Below are 27,426 nucleotides of genomic sequence, written 5' to 3'. Positions count from 1 at the left end.
AATAAATATTAAATAAAATAAATTTGGGTTGATTTTTTATTATCTTTCTAGTTGTAAGATCTTTTCCTTTCTTAATTTTTATTTCCTCAGTAAAATATTAATCATGCTCCAAAAATTACAATTTAAAATAATTTAATACAACAAAAACTCAAATAAAAAAAAATTTAAAATATGTATGTCATAAATAAATAAATTGTGTTATTGGTATAATAATTCAATTATATATTTTTAAATCATAAAATATTAGAAGTAGTATTTATTATATTTGTAACTGATTTAATTATATATAATAAATTATAATATAATTCATATTTGAATTTAATCTACTTTAACGTCTTTTTATTTAAAACGTCTATAGTTTCAACCTATCCACTACAACTAAATTTTTATTCTTTTTCCCCTATCGACTCAATTTATCTTATATATTTCACAAATTATTTTGTTTCACAAATTTATCTTAATAAAAATACTTTATTTAAAGAAAATGACATAGTATAAATTGACAAAAACGTTAAGGATAAATTGAAAAATGAGTTATAAAAATATAAGATTTTAAAATATAAGATTTTAGTCTTTTTTTTTCATACTCAATATTATTTATACCTTTTAATAAAAATATAAGATTTTAAAATTAAATTGAGTTTGTTTTACTGTACATATTATAACTTTTTTAAAACATATTAGTATTATTTAAAACCTTTTCTATATTATAAATATGATTTGAAATAAATTAACTCAGTACAACTCCATTATTGTATATATAATCACTTGGGAATTTTATTAAAAATAATAGCATGTATAATTTTAATATTAATTCATCAATCATTATTATCAATCTTAAAAATACACATATATATAATAGATTACAGTTATGCCATATTTTATCTCAAGTCATTTTTAACTTTATGTTGTCTGTTCTCTTAACACGAGTACATAGTGGTGGAAAATATTTAAAGTTTGTCCATTATTCACTTTTATTTTCTACAGAATTTGGTAAAAATCTAAGAACAAATGGCTCATCCACCCCAACCCATTAGCTCAGGCCACTTTCACCTTTATTGGCTACACTTAGCTAAAACAAGGTGTTGACGGAGTCATCCTCTAATAACCACATATATGTTGCTGTAGTCTAACCCTTTAAGTAATTTACCAATTTTAACTTGCAAAACAGGGATATTTCTGGTATTTCCAAACACACACCACGAGACAACAAAATAATACAAACAATCGAACCGTACATGTGATACGGTATGCCAATAAAGTAATTGACACATGTGAAACGTTTCCTATAATATTAAAGTGTTGTTATTTACAGCATCGCATTCCCAAGTCCCAACCGTGTCATAGTGAGTAGTGACCACCGACTACTATCATTGACTTGATTTGCTTCACAAAGAAGGTATCAAGTCCCGGTTTACTTCTTCTCTAACTTCCTACGACTGACAAAAGATCTTCCAGCATCCTGCATAAGCATCCTAAGCCTCAGCTTGTATATGACTTGAGTCAGTGCATCACCTTTAACCAATCGCTGCTATGTCTTACCAAAACCAAGAATATGATGCGTACATTAGTTCTGGATTGAACTTCCTTGATCCTTTTTTTTCAGATCTCTATGCTGCACTCAGATATGTTGGACTGCATGTTTTAGCAGACCAAGCCGTGGTCAAGACTAATGAACTTTTATTATCTGGCGCAATCGAACGATGCAGAGTTTCTATCATAGTTTTCACAATAGATTATGCTAAATCAGCCCTGTGTTTGCAAGAGCTGGTGAAAATAATGGAGTGTCATCGGAGCAGCAAAGATCAGAAGGTTGTGCCCGTGTTCTATTGCTTAGATCCCTCCCAAGTATGCAATCTGAGCGGTTATTTTGGGCAGATTTTGTCTGATACTCTGCAAGGAACGGATGAAAACATGATGTTGAGTTTTGCGACCGCGCTTCGACAAGTTGCTTCCATTTCACCCAGGTTTCTTCCGGATATAGGGTAATTAAATTCTCCCATGTTTTTTAATGCTTTGATCTTTATTCTTAATGAGCCATGACCTTTTGAGTATCATTGGCTTGTTGGAGACTAGAGTGGAACGTGATTTTGTCATTCAATTCTTATCATGTTCCTCTGATTAAATGTGTTTGTAAAGGTACCAGAGAGTGAGAGGGTTTGAAGAGAGTTGGGAGAGAAAACAAAGATAGAGAGAAGTAGAGAACGAGTAAAACGAGCGACTAACAAAATTTATTACTTTTTTTGTCAACATTTGACTAATTCTAAACTAAATTCTAAAATCTAAACTCTAATTGTATAAAAAATTAAAATTTAGAGAAAATGAATTGATTTCTAATTTTTTGATCTGCGAATATTTAAGTATGAGGATTTAAAAATACATTTAAGTCCTTTGATCTTTTTAAAATCTGGACACGTCGATTATTTGGTCTAATTTGTTATCTATATCAATCAGATCATACAACAAAAGTTAGGTTTGATTTTTCGTTGGATATGACGTACCCATATAAACATGAGGGATCAATATGTCTAGATTTTAAAAAGGTAAGAGACTTAAATGTATTTTCAAATCTTTAAAGACTTATCAATTTCTTTATTCTAGTTTCTTTAATTTAGTAATCCAACAAAATACTTTATGTTATAATTTTAAATATTGATAACTAGCTGATGGCCAAAACAATAAATTCTAATGGCCTTCTAATATTTTTCTATCCTCAATCATTTGTATTATTGGTTAATGATTATGCTTTATATTTATATTTTTTTTCAGGAATAAAATAAAAGTTATGAACGATATAGTTGGACATGTTACATCCTTGATAGATTCAGCGAAATTATTCATTGCAAAGCATCCGGTGGGAGTAGACTCTCGTGTGCAAGATTTGATTCAACTCTTAAACAATCAGAATGAAGATGGTGTTCTGATAATGGCGATATGGGGAATGGCGGGAATAGGTAAAACAACTATCGCTAAAGCCCTCTACAACCAAATTAGCCACAACTTTGAGGTGAAGAAATTTGTCCCAAACATCAAGGATAGAATAATGAAAAATTCAGCAAGAACGTCTAGTTTAGAAGAGGAGCTTCTATTATTTTTCCAAGAACGAGTTACAACAAAAACGCATAACGCTGACTCAACAAGAGATAAATGGTGGGGACTTCCTCACATAAAGGTACTTCTTATACTTGACAATGTAAGAAGTGAAAGAGAACTGGAGGTTTTGCCAGTAACTCGTGAATGCTTTGGTCCTGGGAGTATAATAATCATCACGACAAGAACTAAACATGATCGACTTCATGAGATTGGAGTTAATCATATATATAGAGTGAAAGAAATGGACTACAACGAATGTGTTGAGCTTTTTAGTTGGAGCGCATTCAACAAAGCCACTCCTGAAAGAAGTTATTCTGGTCTTATTAATTATGCAATTGAATATTCTGATGGACTGCCACTGGCTCTTGTGTGTGTTGGCTCTGCTGTATCTGAAAAAGGTATAGAAGAGTGGGAGAATGTATTGGACAGCTTCAAAAGATTCCCCTTGCAAGATGTATGGCAGGTTTTAAAAGAAAACATAGATGCTGTTGGATCTAAAGAAAAGAAAATATTCCTTGAACTAGCTTATTTGAGACATCTCTTTATTGGAATGAATCGAAATGATATAAGTCAGATATTACAAGAAGCTGGACATAATGTTGCACCAAGAGCAATTAAAGGACTTGAAGAGTATAGTCTTGTGTGGTTTGACGAGGACAAGCTTTGCATGAATCGTTTGCTACAAGATATCGGAAGAGAAATGTATATGAGGGAATCATCGATTGTGCCTCAGGTTTGTAGGATCTTATGGTTTATGAGCACATAAATTGATTTATAGTTGCCATTTGTTTTTGAAACTCTTTTTGGAACATAACAAAGAAAGAAAAAAAATTGCAACTCCCTTAATCCTGAAATTTCCCTACTCTCCACCCTATTTTAAATAATTATGTAATGTGCGTACTGAAAATCAGCCCGTTTTACCAATATAAATTCATTAATAATAAAAATAAATTGTTAAAAAACTTTTAATTAAGGTGAATGTATCCTACTATGTTATAAAAAACTTTTAATTCAGTTTATAGTGTATGCTGCATAGATTCAAATACTTGTCCGAAAGTTAGTTCAGTGTGTTTTATTTTCACATTTAAAAACTTATGCAGCAAAGGCCATATGATGTATTCTTGAGCTTTCGAGGCAAAGAAACTCGCTCAAAGTTCATCTCACATCTTTATGCCTCTCTTGAAAATGCTGGTATCTATGTTTTCAAGGATGAAAACGGGCTAGCAAGAGGGGAAACTCTCTCAATCTCGCTTCTGAAATCAATTGAAGAGTCTAAAGCTTCTATCATTATTTTGTCACCAAATTATGCATTTTCAAGATGGTGCTTGCAAGAGTTGGAACACATCATGCTCTGTTGTAAAAACAAAACTCAAAAGGTGCTGCCAGTATTCTACCATATAGATCCCTCGGAAGTGCGAAATCAAACTGGTAAGTTTGGACAAGCTTTTGATAACCTTATGAAAAGATATCCGGATAAAATAAAAGGCAAGGAGCAGAGTTGGAGGAAAGCACTCCGTGAAGTCGGGTGCATTGCAGGGTTTGTCATCCGAAAATCCAGGTAAATTAATTAATATACTTCACATTTTGGAGAAATCTCTATTCAAAAGATGTTTAAATATGTAAAGTTTTTTTTAGCAAGTTTGTATAAATTCTAAATTTTGGAATTGCATATCAAAATTCTTTTTCTTTAACTTCTATATAAATGCCTATGAAATTCTTACTGATATAATTCAACTTAATTTTGTCTAACTAGCATGTTATTTACTTTAAGCAACATTATACTTACAATGAAACTAAAACAACTTGAGAAAGTTGTAAATCTTCTCCTACTGTCTGTATAATCTCTAGTACCTATGGTGCAGGAATGAAAGTGAGGATATTAAGAACATTGTTGAACATATTACTCATATGCTGGACATGAAGGAACTGTTTGTTGCTAATCATCCGGTAGGAGTTGAATCTCGTGTTGAAGAGGTGATTGAACTGTTAAAAGACCAGCAGCAAGAAAATCCTCTACTACTTGGTATATGGGGCATGGGAGGGAGTGGTAAAACAACCATTAGCAAAGCGATTTATAATAAACTTTTCCGCGAGTTTGAAGGTCGGTGCTTCCTCCTAAATATAAGAGAAGTTTGGGATCAAGATAATGGAATTCTTTATTTACAACAGCAACTTCTTTCTTCTATCTTCAAGACAACGAAAATAAAGGTAGAAAACATTGAATCTGGAAAGTCAATATTGGAAAAAAGACTTGGCCAGAAAAAGATTCTTCTTGTACTTGATGATGTGGACAAATTGGAGCAGCTAAATTCTTTAGCTGCAAGCCGTAAATGGTTCTGTCCCGGTAGCATAATAATCATCACAACAAGAGACGAGCATCTTCTAAGTTGTCTTAGAATTGACAAGTTATATAGTATGAAAGAGTTAAATGACAAAGAATCCATTGAACTTTTTAGCTGGCATGCATTCAAAGAACCATGTCCAAAAGAAGAGTTTGCTTCACTTGCTAATGAAGTTGTTTCATATTGTGAGAGATTGCCACTGGCTCTTGAGGTAATTGGGTCACATCTGTTTAATAGGAAAGTATGTGAATGGAGGAGTGTTTTGAATAAACTCAAAACTATTCCAAACAATGATGTACAGAAGAAGCTTAAAATAAGTTTTGATGGTCTAAGTGATGATAGGGATAGAGAAATATTTCTTGATGTAGCATTTTTCTTTATTGGAATGGACAAAAATGATGTAATTGATATATTAAATGGCTGCGGGCATTCAGCTGAAATTGGAATGAATGTTCTTATGGAACGATGCCTTATTACTGTGGACACTAAGGGAAAACTTGGCATGCATGGTTTGCTGCGAGACATGGGAAGAGAAATTATTCGCGAGAGTTTGCCAATGAAACCTGAGGAACGCAGTAGGTTGTGGAATCCAGATGAAGTGCTTAATGTATTATCAAAAGACATGGTAAGAATTTCAAGTATGTTTTCAAATTCATACAACAACAATGATATATTGTGAAAACTTTTGTTTCATCCTTTTAAATTATATTTTCAAACAAGGGAGAGGAACTTCAATTATATTCTATTCTCTTGAATTTTTATGATTCTACCTGATTGGAGTTTTAGTTATTTGACTTTTTTTTTCAATTTTTTAGTGCTCTTTTAGCTACCCTTAATCCAATTTTACTTTTTGGTTCCTATAATTTATAGGGAACAAAAGCTATTGAGGGACTTGCTTTGAACCTGCCAAAGTCACTGAATCCAACCCACTTAAAGACAGAAGCATTTAAGGAGATGAAGAGACTCAGATTACTTCAGTTTGCGAATGTGCAACTTGTTGGAGACTTTAAATATCTTTCAACAGATCTTCGATGGTTGTGCTGGCATGAATGTCCTCCAGAATATACAACTGCAAACTTTTATCTGGGAAATTTAGTTGCCATTGACTTCAAATATAGCAAACTCAACCTAGTATGGAAGAAGGGTCAGGTATAAATTCTGAGTTTTATTTACTTTTGTGGTTGAACATAGCAAACTTCAAACAAAGAAAACTTCAAGAACAAGTGAGAAAAACAAAGCTCATGATCTTTTTAGACATGTTGAAAGATTGGAGAGCTTTGCATTTTTATAGGTGTTTGTGTTGTGTTTTGTTTTTTTATATGGGAACTCTATTCCCCCACCTTTTCTGTATTTCTGTTTTCTCATATTAATGAAATTCTTATAAAAAAAAGTATATACCTATTAACAAATTTCTAAAAACAATTCAAGTGAATTTTCATATATTCAAATCTAGTTTTTTTTTAGTTCTTGAATTCATCTCCTTAAAATTCTTGCAGATGATGAAGAATCTAAAAATTCTCAATCTTGGTCATTCTCAACACTTGACACAAACTCCTGACTTTTCAAATATGCCCAATCTTGAAAAGTTAATACTCAAATATTGCCCAAAGTTGACTTCGGTTTCTCATACCATTGAACATCTCAAGCAAGTTCTTCTAATCAATTTGAAAGGGTGTTCAAGGCTTCGTGTACTTCCAAGAAGCATCTACAAGTTGAGATCTCTCAAAACTCTCATTCTCTCAGGATGTTCATTGATTGATAAGCTAGAGGAAGACATAGAACAGATGGAATCATTGGCAACTTTGATGGCAGATAAAACTGCCATAACACAAGTGCCTCATGCACTACTAAGATTAAAGAGCATTGTGTTTATTTCTTTGTGCGACTTTGAAGGATTATCGCGCAATGTGTTTCCTTCAATCATTTGGTCATGGACCTCTCCAACAAATAATTTCTCACCCCAAGTCAAATATTGTTTCCTTAATAGTTCCAAATAGAAATTCTCAAGGCCTATCATCCATCATCAGAGGGCTTCCACAGGTTCAGAATGTTGGGCTGGAGTGTGGCTCACAACTTCAAATAGCAGATGTAGCTTCTGATGATACTTTTAAAGTCACAAACTGCAATGAAATGATAGTAACATCAAGTGCATCAAATGTCTCAAAAAGGAGTACCTCATCATTAGCTGGTTGTTGCAGCAAACATGACATTATTGAAGATGAAATTTCCTTGAATTTAATTTTAATCCAAATGGGAATGAGTTGTTCTGTCACAGAGGTACTTAGAGAGAATATTTTTCAGGTTTGTCTCTATTGTCAACCTATTCACTTGATTCAAACATTAACTGTTTGAGATTTACACCTTACATTTACATTCCAATTCTAAAGTATGTTTTTTTGATTGTGCAGAAATTTAGTCCCAGAGTACCTGGAGATTGTTTGCTTCCTGGCAACAAGAATCCTGATTGGTTAGCATACAGTAGCGAAGATTCTTCTGTAACTTTCCATGTCCCTCAAGTGAATGGGCGTAGGTTAAAGACAGTGTTGTTGTGTATAGTCTATTCTTCTTCCCCAAAAAATGTACCGTCAGAAGCCCATATTGTCAAAAATCTGTTTATCATAAATCACACAAAAACCACCCCTTATGTCTATGATGGAGATACACTGGCTTCACTTAAAGATGAGGAGTGGCAGAAGGTAACATCAAACCTTGAAGCTGGTGACAAAGTGCAGATTGTTGTTGTTGCGGGGTTAGGATTCACAGTGAAGAAGATAGCAGTTTATCTCGTATATGCAGATCAACAAGCTGAAGGTATTGTTTGTGCTGACGATATGGTAGCATATGCAAATTTCACTGTTCATGGTGGCGATAACAATGTAAGTGCTAATTGTCTAAGTATCTACGAACATTATTTTAAAGTATAAAATTTATTTCGTCCATGTTATGTTGCAGGCTAAATTTGATAGAGTTTTTAAAGCAAAATTGCACTTTAAGGACTTGGTTGATATTTGCATTTTTATTTGACTCCTATATTTTATGTTACTACCTTTAAGTTTATCTTGGGAGTGCTGATATTATTTTGAACTTCAAATTAACTGCTGCTGAAATGATCAACTTGTAGAAAGTCTTTTCTGCTGTCATTAAAAATGTAAAAGTACATTTATTCATTTTGCCACCTTATATAATATGCTCACACTCGCCTATACTATAAAGAAGTATGTAATTGTTGAAACTTCATATTCAATTACACATTAGTTCTCTCCGCTTTTACTTTCTCTATGTTTTTGTACTTATTTTGTTCATTTTCTCTGCTGATTCTGTGTAAAACTAATGCTCATATCTTATTTTCAGAAAAATTTGAAGTCACTTGGAAAACGAAAATTCCAGAGAGTATGATTATCAAGGAGTATTGTCACTTGTCAATTTAAGTTGAAGTTGTAAGTGTAGGCTAAGAAAGATAAAATTTAATTTGTGGCCTAGATCTAAAATTATATGTTTTCCTTCTAACCTCGGGATCATTTTTTAAAAAAAATTTCTGCACATACTTTTCCCAAAACAACATTTCAATGCACGATGCTCGTAAAGGTTTTAGTTAAATTTTCTGCTTATTGCTTTCTATTAAATCTAACTCATTATATGGTTTTAGTTTATCACTTGTGATACCAACTTAAATTTAAGTCTATCAGTTTTTCTAATACCCAACTTTACACAAGCTGTTTATATAATGTGAAATTGATGACAGGGATGTAAGTATTGGTTCCAGATAAGTTGCAACAAGAGGTGCACTTAACTTTTAGGATGCTATTAAGTAGTACGCTTTAATGGGAGAATAAAAAAATGTTGCTCAAGCCATCTCTGATTAATAGTCTAAACTTTTCCACTCTGAAGATTAAGTTCTACATAATAAGGAGTATAAAGGAGACTCTGCTGATCTCTGATATTTATAGCGTTTTACTATTCTACGTTTAGATTATGTTCGACGCTCTCTATATATAATGTATGAAGAATTAACACCACATTTGTCGTCGTGCTCACCAACATCATACTCTGTTCAGCTGCCCCTTTACTCTTTGCATTCCAAAAATGCCGTACATCCTTTCAATGCTTATTACATCCATTCACCAGCCTTTTTCATGATGCCAATGTCAACCTAAATACAAGTGCAGAAAAAAAAAAGTTCATGGTTTAGAAAATAAAATGCAGCAATCAAATAGTTAAATAAGCACAAACCCACATTAAGTCTTTTCTGAATTAGATTCATGAAGGCCAAGATACAAGTAACGAGCTCCATCTGGATAGAGAAGGTGGAGATATAGTTTCTTGTGCAGATAAGACACCTGAAATCATCATTATCGTTCTCATTTTAAACTACAGCTTGTTTATTTACTTCTTGTGAGATTCATAGCAAAAATCCATGACACAAGAACCGCGCTGTACGCGCAGCAGGGCTGAGGCAAGGAGCCCGAGGAAAACCCAGACTAGATTACAATTTTGCCTAACTGGGAAGTAAAGCAGCATAGGAAGGCCATCATATCATACCTTGAAAATTAGATCTTAAGTTGTTACAATTTTGCTCTGTTGCAGTTGAAGCAATTCAATTTGTCCAACAACTTGAACTACAAGAACCAAAATGACAACAATTATGTTTATGTCAAAATATAGAACGTAACAAACTTACATCCATCACACTTACTTTTTTATCTGTGCCGGAAACAGGAATCTTATTACTGATTGCAGGTGTAGCATCAACAGCAGGGACACTGAAATTCTTATCTCTCATATCATCAACATTAGAAGCATCTTCTTTCTTACCAACAACCATGCTATTCACAATGACATCTTCTTGGCATTCATCAATGTTTTGGTCGATCGACTCATCATGAATGAGGTAAACTGCAGTGTTCTTCGCAACGATTCCATCCCCCAAAACAACAACCTCCTGAACTTTGTCACCAGCTTCAAGATTTGATATGACATTCTGCCAATCTTCATCTCTAAGTGAAAGCAAGGTATCTCCCTCATATAGATAAGGAGTGGTCTTTGTGTGATTAATGATCAACAGATTTTTAAGAATTAGGCCTTCATATGTCATGATATCTGGGGAGGAATAAACAATGCACAATGTCACTGCCTTCAAATTATGCCCTTTCACTTTAGGGACTTCGAAAATCACAGAAGAACCTTCACCATTGAAACTTAACCAATCAGTATTGTTGTCACCAGGGAGCAAACATTCTCCCACATCACTGGTACTGGCAGCCAGTTTCTGAATGATTAATGATTCAAAATAACATATGCTTGGTTAAGAATACAAATTTCACTTGTTCAAGTAATAAGTGTATAAGATATGACAGAGTATATTTTAATGATTTGCAAATCTAAGTGTTAATTTCTCTTTGCAGTTGATCATATAAACAATTCATTGGTTAGTTTTCTGCAAATAATATTTGTGCCTAAGGTCTTTTGTTTGCTCTTGTTTTCTCTCTTTCTAAATACTCTCTAGATTAATTCCAGTTTTACTAACCTAATTCCAAGAGTTAGTTTAAGAGTTGAGAAATGCCTTATAAATATCTTGTAATACTACTTTTGCTAAAATTATTTTTAAAAAATAGAAAGAATCTATCTATATATATAGTAAACGAAATAAATTAGAAGAAAATAAAATTTGATAGTATGAAGACAGATATAACAAACCTGTGAAATGCTTTCTCTGAGTATTTTTGTGACCGGACAGTTCGTTACCATTTGAATTAAAATGAAACTGATGGTAGCTTTTGATATAGACATGTCACCTTGACTGCGACAATCAACTAAGGCTGAGGTATCCATTTTTAAAACATGTGATATGGCTGGTGGTGCTTCCAGTTCCTTACAATTTTTTATATTGATGGCATCCAAGGTAAAATCTCCGGTTGTTTGTATTTGTGAACCGCTTTCTAACCTGATACCCTGAATATTTGGGAGCTCTCCGATAATGGATGATGTACCATGGAAGCTATTATTTGGCACAGTTAAAGAAACAAGACATGAAACATTTGCATATGTTTGCATTTGGGGTGAGAGGTTATTTGTTGGGGAGGTCCATGACCAAATGATTGAAGGAAACACATCACGGGACAATTTAGATCAATTAGTATCGTCTATATTTATATAGTATATCTATACATTTATTGTAGGATTCTATGTCTTTATTACTTTGATTCATTTAGCACCTATAAATACCCCTTGTATATTGTACCTTTGGTCACAACTCAATAATACACTTTTCAGATCACTCTCTCAGTCTCTTGTTTCTAACATGGTATCCAGAGCTTAGGTCATTTTTTTTCCATGAATATTAGTTTATAGTCCTTTGCTTTTCCTCTTTCGTCAGTGTTCTTTGGTCTCTCTTTTGCTCCCTTTTCAGACGCTTTGGTTCGTCACCGCCCTTACCACCGCCTTCGTCTCGTCGTTACGAGTTCAACGAGTCCAGCCTCGTCACCGGAAACCACCGCACGCGCCGCCACGCTCCGTCTGAAGTTCGCCGTCTAGTTGTCTCCGAGCAGTACTTTGTGCTCAGTTTTCAACCTCTTCCTGCCGTTTCGGTTCGTCACCGCCGCTACCGTCGCCTTCCACTCGTTGCAAAGTTTTCAACGCCACCGGAATCACCGCCAAACTCCTCCGGACGCGCCGCCACGCGCCGCCTGAAGTTGGCTGTCCGGTTGCAGGCGTTCTCTTCCAGAAGCATCCGTCACCGTTGGATCAGCGCTCCAGATCAACGGCTCATCAAAGCCCACGTGGCAGCCAGAAGAGAGACGAACCGCGCCCGACCCGCGAGACCGACCCGACCCGACCTTCCCACCCGCGCGCCACCTCGCGCCCTGTCAGCTGTTGACGTGTCCTGCGTCTCCAATCCCCGTCTGCCACGTGTCATTGCTTGTTGACGTGGCTGCTGACGTGGAATCTGACGTGGCGGCTGACGTGGCAGACAGTGGGACCCTCCCTAAGGTTTTTTGGTGAGCTCTTTCCGATTCTGCACTCCGATTTCTCATTTTCTGCTCCGAAATTGCCGTTTTCTCTCCTCTCTTTGATCTTTGTAACTGCTATCATGGAAAAGCCAGATGTTTTTGCTGCCACCGATAGAAAGGGTAAATTCTGTCGAAACTGTAACCGTTCTGGGCACCTCTTCCCCGACTGTCCTTCTGTTGAATGTCGCACATGCCACCAGAAAGGTCATCTTAGCTACCATTATTCACAGCTGTTCTGCCGTTACTGCAAGCTCTCGGGACATTTAATTACTGCCTGTCCTACTCGCCCACCACGTCCTAGTCCACTCAACTCGTCTCCTGTCTCTCTTTCTGATATTGCATCTCTTCTTCAGCGTCTTTTCTCTGTTTCTGGTAATACCCCTGCTGCTTTTTCCACCTCTCCAGGTAATTCTAAATGGTACTTTGACTCGGGTTGCTTTAATCACATGTCTCCGTTGCGTAATATTGTCTCGTCCATGTCTACCACTACAAATGGACCTACTGTCAATACTGCAAATGGCTCCCTCTTGCACGCAACACACAAGGGTTCTATATCCCAATCAACTCTTAATCTTCCTGATACTTATTATGTTCCCAAATTAAACTTCAATCTTATTTCAGTTGGTCAACTTGTTGATCTGGGTTTTGAAGTCACTTTTTCTGTTTCTGGTTGTCGTGTACAGGATCCTCGGACGGGACAAATCATCGGGACTGGACGTAAGGTCGGAAGGTTGTTTGAACTGGAGAATCTTCATATTCCTTCTGTACCAAATCTCTGTGCTGCTTCTTCTCCCTCTACCCTCCACTTATGGCATCAGCGTCTTGCCCACACCTCCTTAGGAAAACTACGTCCTCTTGTCTCTCGGGGTGTTTTAGGTCAGGTTCCAAATGAATCTTTTGATTGTATTTCTTGTCAAACTGCCAAACAACCTGCTTTATCTTTTCACAATAATTCATCTCTTGCTTGCTCTCCTTTTGATCTCATTCACTCTGATGTTTGGGGCCCCGCTCCCACTGCCTCTATGGGCGGAGCTCGATACTTTGTCGTTTTCATTGATGATTATTCCCGTTTTACTTGGGTTTATTTGATGACTAATCGCCATGAGTTACCTCAGATCTATATCAATTTTGCTACTATGATTAAAACTCAGTTTTCCAAGGTCATTAAGGTTTTTCGACGTGATAATGCTATGGAATACCGTGATTCCAAACTCTTAGCCTTTCTTGCAGAACAGGGTACATTGTCTGAGTTTTCTTGTCCTGGTACATCTCAACAAAATGGTAGAGCTGAACGCAAACACCGTCACATTCTTGACTCCGTCCGTGCAATGCTCCTTTCTTCTTCGTGTCCTGAACGTACTTGGGGTGAAGCTGTTCTTACTGCTGTTCATGTTATCAATCGACTCCCTTCTTCTGTTCTTGGTAATGTTACTCCCTTTGAGCGTCTTTATCATACCTCCCCAGATTATAGTTCTCTTCGAGTTTTTGGTTGTGTATGTTTTGTTCTTCTTCAGCCTCATGAACATAGTAAACTTGAACCTCGGGCTCGTATGTGTTGTTTTCTTGGTTATGGCACTGAACACAAGGGTTATCGTTGTTGGGATCCTCTCTCTAAACGTATTCGTATATCTCGTCATGTTGTCTTCTGGGAGCACCACATGTTTTCTCGATTCTCATCCTTTGAGTCGATTCCTACTACTCAGTCACCTTTGTTTACTAACCCCAATGTTGATCTTTTTCCTAGTAATGATTCTACAGATTCTATCTCGAGTGACCCTCCACAGCCTCCTGTTCTTCCGCCTTCTCCATCTCCCGATGATTCCAGACCGGACGATGATCCTGCTCCTACCGCCATGCCTCCTCCTCCTGCTCGTTCTTCTAGGGTACGGCATCCACCTCCTCATCTTCTTGATTACCATTGCTTTTCTACTATTCTTCATCAACATGAACCTAAGACATTCAGAGAAGCCTCCTCAAACCCAAATTGGCAACAAGCAATGCAAGAAGAATTACAGGCACTTGAAAAAGCACACACCTGGGATCTGGTTGATCCTCCTTCTGATCAGGAAATTGTGGGCAGTAGATGGGTATACAAGATCAAGACTCGCTCTGATGGCTCTATTGACCGTTATAAGGCCCGCTTGGTTGCTCAAGGTTGTACGCAAGAGTATGGTATTGATTATGAAGAGACTTTTGCCCCTGTCGCTCGTCTTACGTCTGTTAGAGCTCTTCTTGTCATTGCCGCGGTTAAAAAATGGTCTCTCAGTCAGATGGATGTGAAGAATGCATTTCTTAATGGGGATTTGAAAAAGAAAGTCTATATGAAGCCACCTCCGGGATATCCTTGTCCTTCTAATAAGGTTTGTCTCCTTCGCAAGGCACTTTATGGACTTAAGCAAGCTCCTCGTGAATGGTTTGGCAAGTTCAGCACTACCATATGCAGTCTTGGTTTTACTTCTAGCCCTCATGAGCATGCGCTCTTCATTCGTAAAAGCGAACGTGGAGTTGTTCTTCTACTTTTGTATGTTGATGACATGATCATTACTGGTGATGATGTTGATGGTATCTCTGATCTCAAAGCCTCACTTCACCGTACCTTTGAGATGAAAGATCTTGGTTCTCTCAGTTATTTTCTTGGTCTTGAGGTCATCTCCACCGATGATGGCATCTATCTCTCTCAGGCTAAGTATGCTTCAGATCTTCTTGCTCGCGCTGGGATTACCGATAGTCGCACTGAGTCTACTCCTCTTGAGCCTAATGTTCGATTTACCCCTATGGATAGCACTGTTTTGGATAATCCGACTCTCTATCGACAGTTAGTTGGCGGTCTCGTCTACTTGACTGTCACCCGACCAGACATCGCCTATCCAGTTCATGTACTTAGCCAGTTCTTGTCCGCTCCTCGTACTACTCACTATGCGGCAGTTCTACGCATTCTTCGCTACATCAAAGGCACTCTATTTCATGGCCTTTATTTTCCTGCCCATTCCTCTTTGTCTCTTCAGGCTTACTCCGATGCTGATTGGGCTGGTGATCCCACTGATCGTCGTTCTACTACTGGTTACTGTTTGTTTCTTGGCGACGCTCTCATTTCTTGGCGTGCTAAGAAGCAAACGTTCACTGCTCGCTCAAGCACAGAAGCTGAGTATCGTGCCCTCGCTGACACCACTGCTGAAGTTATCTCGGTTCGTTGGCTTCTCGAAGATTTGGGTGCTCCTCAGTCGTCCCCTACTGATGTTTTTTGCGATAACCGCAGTGCTATTCAGATCGCCCATAATGATGTGTTTCATGAACGCACCAAACACATTGAGATTGATTGTCACTTCATTCGGCAACGTATCCTTATTGATGCTGTTCGTCTCATTGCTGTTGGAACACTAGATCAGACTGCTGATATCTTCACGAAAGCTCATCACCCGACTCGTTTCCGGACTTTGTTATCCAAACTCAAGTTGGTATCCTTAGCTCCCACTTGAGTTTGAGGGGGGATGTTAGAGAATCATTAGAATCAATTTAGATCAATTAGTATCGTCTATATTTATATAGTATATCTGTACATTTATTGTAGGATTCTATGTCTTTATTACTTTGATTCATTTAGCACCTATAAATACCCCTTGTATATTGTACCTTTGGTCACAACTCAATAATATACTTTTCAGATCACTCTCTCAGTCTCTTGTTTCTAACACCTTCAAAGCCACACAAAGAAACATATACAATGCTTTTCAATCTTATCAATGCATTTGGCACTTGTGTTATAGCAGTTTTATTGGCCATCAAAGTTGTCAAAGATTCCATCTGTTCTAAATCCTCTTCCAACTTGTTAATTTCTGAACATCCAGAAAGAATGAGAGTTTTCAGAAATTTCAACTTGTAGATGCTTCTTGGAAGTATACGAAGGCTTGTGCAACCTTTCAGATTGACTAGAAGAATTTTTTTAAGATCTCCAATGGTATGGGAAACCAAAGATAGCCTTGAACAATATTTGAGTATTAACTTTTTAAGATTAGGAATGTTTGAAAAGTCAGGAGTTTCTGTCAAATATTGAGAATGACTAAGATTGAGAATTTCCAACTTCATTAGCATCTGCAAAAAATTCAATAAAAAAAAATAAATAAATGAAGAAGCTACCTGCTCTATACTATATTGATGAAATTTACAATTTAAAAAATTTTAACCATTTTATGATATAATATTAAAGGATTATCTTAGGTAACTAATAACTTTTTTGAATAACATGAACAACCACCAATCAAATCAAAACACACTACACCTCTAAATTACCCACCTAAATCTTAATATTAGAATAACCATCCGCACACCTAGTAAAATAAACATCCGATATATCCATTGTTCACATTGTTTAATATTTTCATTGTCTACCTATATCCATTGTTCACATTGTTTAGTATTTTCATTGTTTACATATACTTTTCCTTTTAAAATACACCTAGCATAGTTGTTTATTGTTACATCATAAATAATCGTACCTGCCTCTTCTTCCATACTAGCTGGAGATTGCTATATTTGAAGTCAATGGCAACTAAATTTCCCTGATCAAAACCTATAGTTGTATATTCTGAAGAACATCCATGCCAGGACAACCATCGAAGATCGGTTGAGAGGTATTTAAAGTCTCCATCGAGTTGTACACCACCAAGTTGAAGCAATCTTAGTCTCTTCATCTTCCTAAAAGCATTGGTCTTCAAATGAATTGGTTTCATCCTTGACAACTTCAAAGCAAGTCCCTGAATAGCTTTTGTTCCCTTTAAAATAAAATAAACAGAAAAACAAAATGCCATGGTTAGATAATTATTTGTAGCCTCTAGTGAGTTTAAATGATATTTGAAACCCAATTTCTTATTAGGATCCAAGAAACAATATATAACTCAAAAATCAAATAAAAATCCATGAGATTCATACCATGTCTTTTGATAAGACATCAAGCACTTCTTCTGGATTCCATAATCTACTGCGTTCTTCGGGTAAAGGTAGATTCTCACGAATGATTTCTCTTCCCATATCTCGCAACAAATAATGCATTCTAAGTTTGTTCTTAGAGTCAATTGTTACAAGAGATCGTTCCCTGAGAACACTGATCCCAATTTCAGTAGAATATCCACAGCCATTCAATATATCAATTACTTCGTCTTTGTCCATTCCGATAAAGAAAAAAGCTATATCAAGGAATATTTCCCGATCTTCGTCATCGTTTAAACCATCAAAGCTTATTTTCAGCTTCTTTTGTATTTGCTCATTGGGAATGTTTTTGAGTTTCTCCAAAACACTTATCCACTCTTGTATTCCCCTTTTAAACAAATGTGATCCAAGAACCTCAAGTGCTAACGGTAATCTCCCACAGTAGGAGACCACTTTACTTGTAAACCCGACAAATTCTTCAATAGGAAATGGTTCCTTAAATGCATGCCAACTAAAAAGTTCGACAGATTCTCTGTCACTCAACTTTTCCAGCCTATATACCTTGTCAACTCGAAGCCAATTAAGAAGACGTTGATCCCTTGTTGTGATGATTATTACACTCCCTGGGCAGAACCATTTACGATTTGCAGCCAAAGCATTTAGTTGCTCCAATTTGTCCACGTCATCAAGTACAACAAGTATCTTCTTTTGGCCAAGTCTTTCCTCTAATATCACTTTTCCAGATTCCACGTTTTGTATCTTTAGTTTCATTGTTTGGTATATACTGGAGAGAAGTTGTTCCTGTAAATGAACTCCGCCATTATCTTGATCCCAAACTTCCCTGATATTTAAGAGGAAGCATCGACCCTCGAATTCACGACAAATTTTGTTATAAACTGCTTTGGCAATAGTTGTTTTACCGATCCCTCCCATGCCCCATATCCCTAATAATAGAGGATCTTTTGTGTTTTGATTCCTCAACATTTTAATCACCTCTTCAACCCGAAGTTCTACTCCTACTGGATGGTTAGCAACAAACAGGTCCTTCATGTCTAGCATCCGAGTGACTTGTTCAATTATGTTCTTAATAGCCTCACTTTCGTTTCTGTAAAATATAAACCAGATATAAGAGGTACACTTACCACTTTGCATTGGCAACATATATATGATTATGAAATTCCAGAAAACCAACATTTTCTCAACAATTGACCAACATACTAAGTTGTTTAGATTCTCACATTTTCTACGCATGCACTATGACTCTATCTATCTGTCTATCATTTATCTATTATAATATATAAAAAACAAAAATATTTCTCTACACTAAAATCATCTACCATATATTTGAACCCATTTTTCAATATTTATTTTATATTTCAACTAGGGGTGGTAAACAGAAAACTCGCCGGACAGTTCACATAACACACCAAAAAATACAGGCTATAAATTTGAAATCACTGTAATAAAAAAGCTCGTCTAATTCGCACCGCCTAATTCACGGGTTTTGGTTTTTTAAATTTGGAACGTTATTTTTATGCTTGTATTTAAAATATTTGTTCGTTTTACTTTAAATTATAATTTCAACTATGTTGGATTTATTAAAAATTTGGACAATATTTAATTATATGTTTTGGACAATGTTAGTTTCATTATTTTATTTTAAAAAATTTGATTAATGATTATGTTTATTAGATATTTAGAATTATAAAGACTTTAGTTTTTGTAAATTTAGAAATTATAATTTTGTTATATTTTTAAAAATTATAAGTTTATTAAAATATTCATAAAATTATATATTTTTTTAACATTTAATAGTTTAATAATTTTAAAAAAAAAAAAGGAAAATTGGCGAGCTTAACCTGCCAATCCGCCATTAAGCAGGACGGGTAGAAATTTGGGACTCATTCAATAAACGTCAGGGTTGGGGGTGAGGCAGGCTTCCAACCTATATTTTATACTAATAATTAATTTTTATGACTGATTTTAGTGTATATCTAATATAATTGTATAAAAAAAGAGTTCAAACTAATGTTATAACGAGTAAATAATACATAATTTTTTAAGTTTCATGTCATCGATAAATAACTTAGTTTGCAACAAGCAACAATTTGGAATTACATTTATACTATCATATAATTAATTTAGCATTAATTTTATAATTTCACACTTGAAATTATCTAATTCTATAAAATATTATAGTATAAAAATGTTAATTCATATCAATAATATAAAATCTAATATTATATATTATTTAGAGAATAAATTGTATTTTATAAAAATCTATTTATTTATAATACATAATAAAAATTAAATAATAAAACAATAAACTCTTGATATAATAGATATCTTCTAATATTTCACATAAATATTTTAGTAAAATTATTATTTTATTATTTTTTTTTATCATCATGTTACTTTTTATTCTTTTTACGTAGTGTTTAATCTTATATCTTCATCATTTCTTACTCTTTATATCTATGTAAGTTACTCATAGCTTTTAATAGTAAAGTTATTTTTTTTAATAAAATAAATTAATTAATAAAACTTAATTCATTTTCTCTTTTTATTCTCACTTTTTTTCATGTTTATTATACAAACTAACATTCACATCACACATATTTTTTATCTCATCTCATATAATCTTATGCATTTTACTCTTTTTCTTATATCCTTGCTAATAATGTTTTTTGCCCAATTAATTAAAAAATTTGGTTGATGACGATAATTTTTTATTTTAATTTGCTAAATAATTAGCTCATTATATATGTTGGGTGATGAATTCTTAAAACACTATAATGTATGATGTCCATATAATTTTTTAAGTTTTGTTTTTTTATTTTTGACCTAATTCTGTTTATCAATTATATATATATTGTCTTTGTCACTTATATATCATTTTTTTATTTCTTTTCAACAATTTATATTTTTTAATATTATTTAATCATAATAATAATGTTGAAAATGCATGATTTCATGATTCACAAAAAAATAGATATTATTTTCAATTATTAAAATATTTATTCATATTTGCATTACATTTAATAACTTTATTCTTGAACTATAATATTTAAGTTTACTAAACATATGTATTAAATGATAAATTTCTTAAAATACTAGAATGTATAATATTCTTATGATTTATTTTTTATTTTTTTATGTTTGGCCTAATTATATCTTTTAATCTTTGTCACTTGTATATCACATTTTTTCTTTCAACAACTTATATTCTTTTAACATCATTTAATTATAATAATATTATTAAAAATATACAATCCCATAATTCATAAAAAATAAAATTAAAAATTAAATATTATTTATATTTATATTTCATCTAATATTTTTATTTTTATAATGTAATATTTAAATGTAAACAAAAAGGACAAAAGAGAATAATAAATAAAAATAACTACTTCTTAAAACGAACAAAGATAAAGATTATACTAAGTCAAATGAGTAAAAATCTATTCAGGATTTTCATAAAGTTTACTTATAGATCAAGTTATGTATAAATTTTTTATTTTAAAAGCATTAAATTTTAAATTATTTTATATATTTTATGTATACATTTTCAGTTTTAATATTTTCAAAACGTGATTCTATTTAGTGATACTAAGATTCTTTTTACTTCATTTACTCTTTTTAGGGTGATTTTAAATAATGACAGATTATGAGAAAATTACTATAAAGTACGAATACTTTTTTTTTATTTGTCGTGTTCACGTGTCGAATATATTTTAGACACGATATTTATCAATATTCGTTCGACACGTGTTTTTTGTGTTCAACTGTATCTTGATAAAAAATAAAAATTTTTTTTCTAGACACATTTGGACACACCTAAATACCATCACGTGTCAACGTGTCTAACCTTATTTTTAACATGTATTCTTGAAATGAGTTTAATAATAATATATATTATTAATTATTAAAAATATTTTAAATATTTATTATAATTAAAAAAAGACAATAAAAATAATTAAAAGATTAATTTATATTTTAATATCTATAAAATATCAAAATATTATTACAATTTATTTAAAAAATATTTTATATTTTATATATATGTGGTGTCTCCGTGTCTTATAAGAATTTTAAATTCACATGTCTCCGTATCGTATCGTGTCCCGTATCCATATCAGTGTCCGTGCATTATAGGAAAATTGGCATTGGCAATACTTATTAAAATCTAATATAAAGGATAATTATTCAATGATAATAAAACATAACAAGAAAGTTTATATGTGCTAATTTATTTCTTTGCTAAAAATTATCATTATTTTAAAAAAAATTAAACTGAATTTTATTATAAAAATATGAGAAATAAAGGCTCAAACAAGAGGACATCAATTTAACATAATTGTGATTCTAAAATTTTTCAGCAAAAAATTCTCCACAATTCATTAATATGTTCTTTTGATAAAAATTAGTAATATATTTTTAAATTTGAAATACAAATTTTTACCAAAATAGAAAAATAAAACTTTAATGAAAAATCAATTTAGAAGCATTAGAAAAATATATAATTTTTAATAAACAGTATTTTTTATTCACAAAGTGTATTTTTTCTTTCTAATTCTTAAAAATAATCATTATTAACACATTTATATTTACTTAAAATCATATTTAAATTCACAAATTAGTTATTTTATGCAGTAGTTACTATATATACTTTACTCTCTAATTTTTTTATGTATAGTACAAATATAAATACAACTCTATTTCTGTTTTCAATTGCATTTATATATTGATATTATATTAATATTTTTTTATATGAATAAGCATAGATGATAATATTTATTTAACTAATTATAATTTTTTTACGTTACAAAAGGCTAATAGCATAAATTATTACTTTTAAGTTTTAACTTACAAATATAAGCCATTAATTAATATACAAGGTTTATTATTCTGTCTGTTCTTATAATTTTATTGAATTTTCAATTAGGTCCTTATGCTTTTTTTTTATTGAGACCTTATACCATATCAGATTTTGTAATTAAGTCTCTGCCGTGACAAAAATATTGAAATTAATAGAATATTCTGTTAAACAAAACGAATATACCAAACACTTGACTGAATATTTTGTATAGTTTAACAGAATATTCGGTTAATTCTAATGTTTTTATCAAGGTAGAAACTTAGTTACAAAATCTGATATAGTATAGAGACCCATGAAAAGAAAAAAAAAATATAAGAACCTAATTGAAAATTTAGTAAAATTATATGGACCGACAAAATAATTAAACTTTTATACAATAGTAACTCTAATTAAATACAAATTTATTTATATAATTTAACAAAACAGATTTATTTAATATTAATTTTTAAGGTTTGTTTATTAAATAATTTTTTATATATAAAAATTAATTTATTTTAATTTCGTGCAAGGTGCAAGTGTATATCTAGTTTAGTATAATTTGCATCCACATTATGACTCTACAAACTAAGTTGACAAACAACATATACACATGAATCATTATATTTTGCATTTCTTTATAAGTGTTAGCTATATGTTGGTTGGTCACTTACCACCAAGCAAGCAAATCAGTGCATTCAAAAACCATGTGAAATGGTGTAAAAACTAAAAGGATAGTTATTGCCTCAAAATCATCATTATTTTAACCTTGAAAAGATGAAAAAGATATTAAAGTACCTTGATTGTTGAATGACAAACCCTGAGATGCAACCAACTTGTTTGAGTGCTGCTCTCCAACTCTGCTCATTGTCTCTATTCTTTTGGATTCTTTCTATTAGAACTTTAAAAGCTCGTCCAAACTCTCCTGTTTGATTGCGCACTTCCGAGGGATCTACACCATAGAACACTGGCAACACCTTTTGAGCTTTGTTTTTATGATACAGCATAATGGTCTCCAGCTCTTTCAAACACCATTTTGAATTGGGGTAATTTGGTGACAAAATAATGATTGAAATTTTAGACTCTTCAATTGCTTTTAGAAGTGAGATTGAGACCTGCTCTCCTCTTAGAAGTCCATCATCATCCTTAAAAACATAAATGCCAGCATTTTCAAGAGATGCGTGAAGATGTGAGGTGAACGTGGAACGAGTGTCTGTACCACGAAAGCTCAAGAATACATCATATACCTTTCGCTGCAATAGACCAAAACAAATTAAATAAATAATTATTTACAAGATTCATTGAGTGATTCTTATAAAACTGTAACATAATATGCACCTGAGGATTAAATGAAGATGATTCCTTCTGATAGATTTCTCTTCCTATCTCTTGTAGCAACGGATGCATGCGAAGCTTGTTCTCCTCAAACGTCACTAGACTCTGGCGTTCAAGCCCCAAAATTCCTTCAGACCCATTTAATATCTGCATTGCATCTTTTCGCGACATTCCACTAAACGCATGACTGAAATAAGCTATCTCAAGAAATACTTGTTTCTCTTTGTGATCCAAACGATTAATGCTTATTTTTAACACCTCTTGGACATCTTGAATGGGAAATATCTTGACCCTATCCAATACAATCCCCCACTCTGCTATATTTCTTCCACTTAAAACACAGCCAAAAGCTACAATAGCCAATGGCAATCCATCAGAATATTCAACTACTTCCTTAATAAGCCCAGCAAATGTTCTTCTAGGAGTTGCTTTCTTGAATGCACACCAACTAAAAAGCTCAACGCATTCGTTGTAGTCCATTTCTTTCACTCTATATATATGGTCAACTCTAACCAGATAAAGTGGTTGCTTATTCCTAGTTGTGATGATTATTATGCTACCAGGACCAAACAATGTATGACTTACAAGCAAATTCTCTAATTCTTTGTTGCTTCCCACATTGTCAAGTATAAGAAGTGCTTTCTTTCGGTTCATGCAATGAAGAATCTCATCTCGTAAAGATGCCAAAGAATCCATTTCATTTTGCTCCATTCTATCGCTAATATCTGGGATGAATTTTCTCACTTCAAACTTACGACGAATTTTATTGTAGAGAGCTTTGGCAATTGTTGTCTTACCAGCTCCTCCCATTCCCCAAATCCCTAGTACAAGAACATCATTTGGTTTCTCATGAATGTTTAATATTTGAATTAAATCTTGCACACGAGATTTAATTCCCACAGGATGCTGTGCAACAAATAGGTCTCTTGAATCTATTAAAAAAGCAACATGTTCAACAATACTCTTGATAGATTCCATTTCCTTCCTGCAACGTATACATTGCATAGTCAATTATGGAAGCATTCTTCAATAAATTTTATAGAAACATTCCTAATCCTAGTAAGCTTAAGATTTGAGTGAATGTTCAAATTCGTCTCTAACATATTTTTTACTGAAATATTTTTTTAAATAAATTTATCTTTAAAAATATTTAAGTTGGTCAAATTAGTCATTCAGTTACATTCATTGTTCATAGTGTCAGAGTTCATCAATATATCACATTAAGTGATATCACAACACACACCTTCTAATTGATTGCTAACATGATAAATTTACGAAATTAAATCAAAGTTTCTTTCAATTTAAAATTAATTTAATTTAATTGTATAAATTAATCATATTAGTAATCAATTAGAAGGGGAGTGCTTGGGAAATAATGAAAATTTTAAACAAAAGTGACAAAAGATTAATGTTACATTAGTAATTTTTAAATTACGAATTTAATTAAAAAAATTTTTTAGAGACTAATCTAAAAAACTAATGATATTTAAGAGAACAAAATTGATCATTTACTCTCAATATTTGCTAATCTTTTCACGTGGAATCAATGCACATATATGTAATAAAAAGGTGTTTGAAAATTTTCAAGTATTGAATGTATTAAAAAATGCATTGAATTTACCAATGCTTAATGCATTTCCAAGCTAAATCCCAACAATAGTTACAAAAAGTCACCCCTGCCTTTATTTTATGATATTCGTAAAAATGCCCCATCATTTATAGCAAAAAAAAAACATAATTTACTTTTCTAATATTTTTAACTAATATAATTGATAGATAATAATAATAAAAGATTTACCGTAGAAAGAAAAGTTTTTAAAAAGGAAAATCTATCTAAAACAAATTTAAAAAAGGTACTAAGGGATGAAAAATTTCAGCAGTCAACAGGCAAAATTATAAAATAAATTAAGAAAAACTAATATATCTGTAAAACTTTCTAATAAATCTATCAAAAGATAATGTAGAAAAAGTAGCTTATGTGCAGTTTATTTCTGGAAATTTTCTTATGCTAATTCTAAAATTAGTTCAATTTTAATTATGTAATATATTTTTAGTAATTTATTCTTCAAAATTCAAATTTGATACGATATTTTTAAAAAATAAAAATTTACCAAATTAACCTTGAAAGAGGTTTTTTAAGGTTTTTTGTTAATAAATATTTTATTAAAGAATATGTGTCAATAAAATAAAAAATGATTTTGTCCAATTCTGTCCGCTGTTTTTTTTTTTTTTTTTGTTCATTACACTACTCACACAGCCATTCTTTCAGGTTTTTTTTAAACCACATCCCAGATTCCCAGTCCGCTGTTTAATTTTGTATGAGCCATTGCGCGTTGTTGGGATTTGGCAAACCAACACTTTTGTTTTTGGCAAAATATCATAAGTCTTTTTGTTTTATCTTTGAAATCCACTTTAAACGACAAAAAGTTTCAAGTCCAAAAAAAAGTTTATCCGTTCACACGTAAGTGTAAAAATGTTAAATTTATTATTATTAAAAAAAATATTAAATTATATATTTTATTTCTATTGATTATCTAATTTTATAAATTATTTTTTTATAAATAATTATTTTCTTAAAAAATTAATATCTTATTTATTTAAAAATAACTGACTAACTAAAATAATATTAATATAAAAATATACATATTCATATTTATTATATGAGTTTAATTTTAATATTTTGATACAATAATCTATTTTAATTAATGTATCTTGATGATTTTTAAAGATATAAATTTAAAAAATAATTATTTTTATTAATGTAATAATATACCATTAATTATCTACGTAAATTTTTTTTATACTTACATTAAATTATTATATTTGCAAAGTAAATTAATGAAAAACAACAAATATACAGTGTATTTGATTACCCGGAAACTGTCACAAAACTTGGTGAAATGTCAGCGGCTTCTTGAAGCGTGGTAACATGGCACGGCCGCGGTGTTGATTTTCCATCAAGAGAAGTCATAACTCTTCCAAAGTGACCAGAATAATCCCTTACTTCTGACGGATCTACACCGCAGAACACTGGAACAACCACCTGAGCCTTGCTACTTCGACACTCCATAATTTTCAGTAGCTCTTGGAAACACCATGCTGAATCCAAGTATTCTTTTGTGAAGATGATGACAGAAACTCTGGAACCTTCGATTCCGGCCGGTACACCCACACTCTGGGAAAAGACAAAGTCTCCTGTTCTAAGAAGTATCTCGTCACAAACATGTACCCCAGCATCTATGAGAGCGCCACAGAGGCGTGAAGCGAAGTGTTGACGATGAGGGTGTTGGCGACTGACACTGATGAACACATCATACATCCTTGTTCTGTAGGGATTAACCCTATATTGGTTTCTGGTGGTGGAGGAAGTCATATTTGATTCGGGGAAAGGAAATTGGTTGACTCTGTTAGTGTTGGTCTACACGCAGCTTATTGAGCTTACTTTTTGTTGCCACAGTTTAGACCCAATTACGGTTGAGGTCATGTATGATTCAATGATTGTATGGCAATTAAGAATCGGGTACTATATTACAATTATTTATTTATTCTAGTATATATATTTTTTAAAATTATTTTAGGAAAAGTTTAGGGGACCAGCAATTTTATCACATTCTAGCCAGCATGTAACCATCAAAGAAGAGTGACCCATTGGATGAAATCTCACATTAATCTCTCACCATTAAAAACCTCATTGATGGCTATTTAATGGCTATAAATCCCAAATGTTGCTGGCCCCCTAGCATTTTTCATTATTTTATAATAATAAATTAACAGCAAAAATTCACACATAATTATTTTTATATAAAGTTGATAATTAAAATAGTTAGTTAAATTTATTAATTTATCTAATAAATTTTAAATATCAATTTTA

The 27,426-nt window shown here is 32.7% G+C and overlaps 2 protein-coding genes across 2 annotated transcripts; one reads left to right on the top strand and one right to left on the bottom strand.

Moving 5' to 3' along the window:
- The first annotated feature begins 1,163 nt into the window (after positions 1–1,163).
- On the top strand, positions 1,164–10,817 carry LOC112727929 (disease resistance protein RPP2A-like). Its single transcript, XM_072209580.1, is given in 9 exon segments — positions 1,164–1,985; positions 2,770–3,826; positions 4,194–4,651; positions 4,956–6,060; positions 6,306–6,584; positions 6,932–7,395; positions 7,397–7,736; positions 7,844–8,311; positions 8,787–10,817. Coding segments are annotated over 9 exon segments (4,668 nt in total). The 5' UTR covers positions 1,164–1,533; the 3' UTR covers positions 8,832–10,817.
- Positions 9,258–27,118, bottom strand: LOC112727933 (disease resistance protein RPP2A). Its single transcript, XM_072209581.1, has 11 exons — positions 26,429–27,118; positions 23,559–24,540; positions 23,019–23,473; positions 17,369–18,470; positions 16,936–17,211; positions 16,134–16,531; positions 11,130–11,556; positions 10,129–10,701; positions 9,975–10,051; positions 9,670–9,772; positions 9,258–9,585 (listed from the first exon to the last, which is right to left on the bottom strand). The coding sequence occupies exons 1-9, from the start codon at positions 26,926–26,928 to the stop codon at positions 9,998–10,000; spliced, it is 4,767 nt and encodes a 1,588-aa protein (XP_072065682.1). The 5' UTR covers positions 26,929–27,118; the 3' UTR covers positions 9,258–9,585; positions 9,670–9,772; positions 9,975–9,997.
- Between the last annotated feature and the right edge of the window lie 308 nt (positions 27,119–27,426).

Source organism: Arachis hypogaea, chromosome 12 (assembly GCF_003086295.3).
Source record: "Arachis hypogaea cultivar Tifrunner chromosome 12, arahy.Tifrunner.gnm2.J5K5, whole genome shotgun sequence".
Classification (NCBI taxonomy): Eukaryota; Viridiplantae; Streptophyta; class Magnoliopsida; order Fabales; family Fabaceae; genus Arachis; species Arachis hypogaea.
The sequence above is the reverse complement of the archived record's forward strand: the minus strand, read 5'-3'. Positions and strand labels throughout refer to the sequence as shown.